Source organism: Salvelinus sp. IW2-2015, unplaced genomic scaffold (genome assembly GCF_002910315.2).
Source record: "Salvelinus sp. IW2-2015 unplaced genomic scaffold, ASM291031v2 Un_scaffold12329, whole genome shotgun sequence".
NCBI classification, from domain to species: Eukaryota; Metazoa; Chordata; class Actinopteri; order Salmoniformes; family Salmonidae; genus Salvelinus; species Salvelinus sp. IW2-2015.
The window spans coordinates 1-1,908 of NW_019953585.1; the positions used below are offsets into that span (position 1 = coordinate 1).

Below are 1,908 nucleotides of genomic sequence, written 5' to 3' on the forward strand. Positions count from 1 at the left end.
ACCGCAGGACATGGAAGGTTAGTTCAATGGATTTCTATACTGGTTCACATGACCTGCTGTAAAAAAAATAAAGATTCCCAAGGGACAGTAGATTAATTCCTACTGCAAATGGGGCTGCAGTGGTCATCAAGTTCAAAGCCATGGTCATTTGTGCAACAACTGTTGCAGAGAGTGAGAGGGGTCATCTGTTTCAGACTGCAAAGAACACAGAGTTCAGAGGAAAGAGAAAAGAAAGAGAGGAAGGGCTGAGAGTCAGGGGCAGGGCACAGGGTAAGAGTCAATTCCAAACAGAGGGGGCAGTACCATTGAAGGGGAAGGGTGGCTCTCCCCCCCCCTCTGGCATCTCTTCATCTTCTGAGCTGGCAGCCTCCTCTGCATCACCAGGATTCAGCTTCTGGCCACGTCCTGTCAGTAAAAAAACAGCATCAAAACTTTGGTGTAGAGTGAAGTTGCCGCTAGATGCTGATCTTGGGTCATTTTCACATTTTTCCCACTCATGGTTAAGGTTAGGATTGGGGGACAGGAAGCTGATCCTAGATCAGAACCTATGGGAAACATTCAGCTAACCCAGAGAATGCCTGAAATAAACTCAGTGCCTGTAAGTGATGCCTCAAACTAGTGGGTCCATAATGTAATTTGCTGCGTAAGTAAGGCAATTATACAGCGTTACAGGGTACAGAATAACCATTTATACTCCGAGGAAATACATTTCTGAAGGTAGAAAAATACCTGACAAGTCATCAGCTAGGATATTGAAGATGGCTGTGGGTGGATAAATTACATTCTGAATGGGATCTCCATATGCCACACGCAAATCTTACCCCAGGAGTGAGAAGGTCCGGTCACTGGGGGACCAACACCGGGGATGCCTGCGTAGCCCACTGCTTCTTCCCACAACAGGTGAGGCAGAGGTGGGGGCAGAGCGGGATCCTCCATCCCTCCCTCCTCCAGCACTGGTATCTGTGGCTGGGGAGACGCAGGAGGTGGAACCACTCCCTCCTCCTGGCCCAATAAGAGGTGTGCAGCTGGGCTGGGTGGGTCCTGGGGTGTCTCTGGGGGCGTGGTCTGGATGCAGAGGGCAGCATTGGGCATGAGGCCCAGGGAGCGCAGGGAGCAGGCCAACTCCGCCTCCCCAAAGCGTTTCCGGGGAAACCCCTGGAGGAGAGAGAAGGAAGCCAGGGAGGGGTGGCGCCCAGAGATGTGCTCCACCACACTGCGCAGAGGTGCGTCGGCTGGGAAGCGCTCCCTCATGGACTCCCCAGAGGGCAGTCGGATCTACAGGGACACAGAGAGAGGGTGAAACCTCCATTACATCATACCACCTCAATCTCCATCTAAACTAGGCTACACAATTCATGCACGCCTCTCCAATAAACCAATAGGGATGCTCTCAAGTCAACAATCAAGACGGAAGTCTACCTATGCAGCTAGGCATATGTAAACATTGCCAGAGGAGGAGGGTATAGCTTCACCATGAGGATGCAGTTGTGTTCCACACTGGTCTGGACCGTACCCCCCAGCCTCTGGCCTTCGCTGCTGCCTGGAGGGGACGTGGTCTCAGTAGGGGTGCTCGGCTGGGTCTTCTTCTCCTGCAAGCTTCTCCGGTCCTCTGCAATACGCTTCAGCACCAGCTCACGCTCCTGAGGGAACAACACATACAGTAACAGTCAAAAGTTTAGACACACCTACTCATTCAAGGGTTTTTCTTTATTTTTACTATTTTCTACATTGTAGAATAATAGTGAAGACATCAAAACTATGACATAACATATGGAATCATCTAGTAACCAAAAAAGTGTTAAATCAAATTATATTTTATACTTGAGATTCCTCAAAGTAGCCACTCTTTGCCTTGATGACAGCTTTGCACACTCTTGACATTCTCTCAACCAGCTTCATGAGGAATGC

General features: G+C 49.9%; 1 protein-coding gene across 1 annotated transcript; it reads right to left on the reverse strand.

The window, feature by feature from the left end:
- Nucleotides 1–95: 95 nt before the first annotated feature.
- On the reverse strand, nucleotides 96–1,640 carry LOC112080159 (UBX domain-containing protein 1; the record flags this gene model as incomplete). The annotated part of the gene is made up of 3 exons (XM_024145923.2): nucleotides 96–405; nucleotides 822–1,275; nucleotides 1,473–1,640. Coding segments are annotated over 3 exons (750 nt in total), but the record flags the coding sequence as incomplete, so codon positions are not given.
- Between the last annotated feature and the right edge of the window lie 268 nt (nucleotides 1,641–1,908).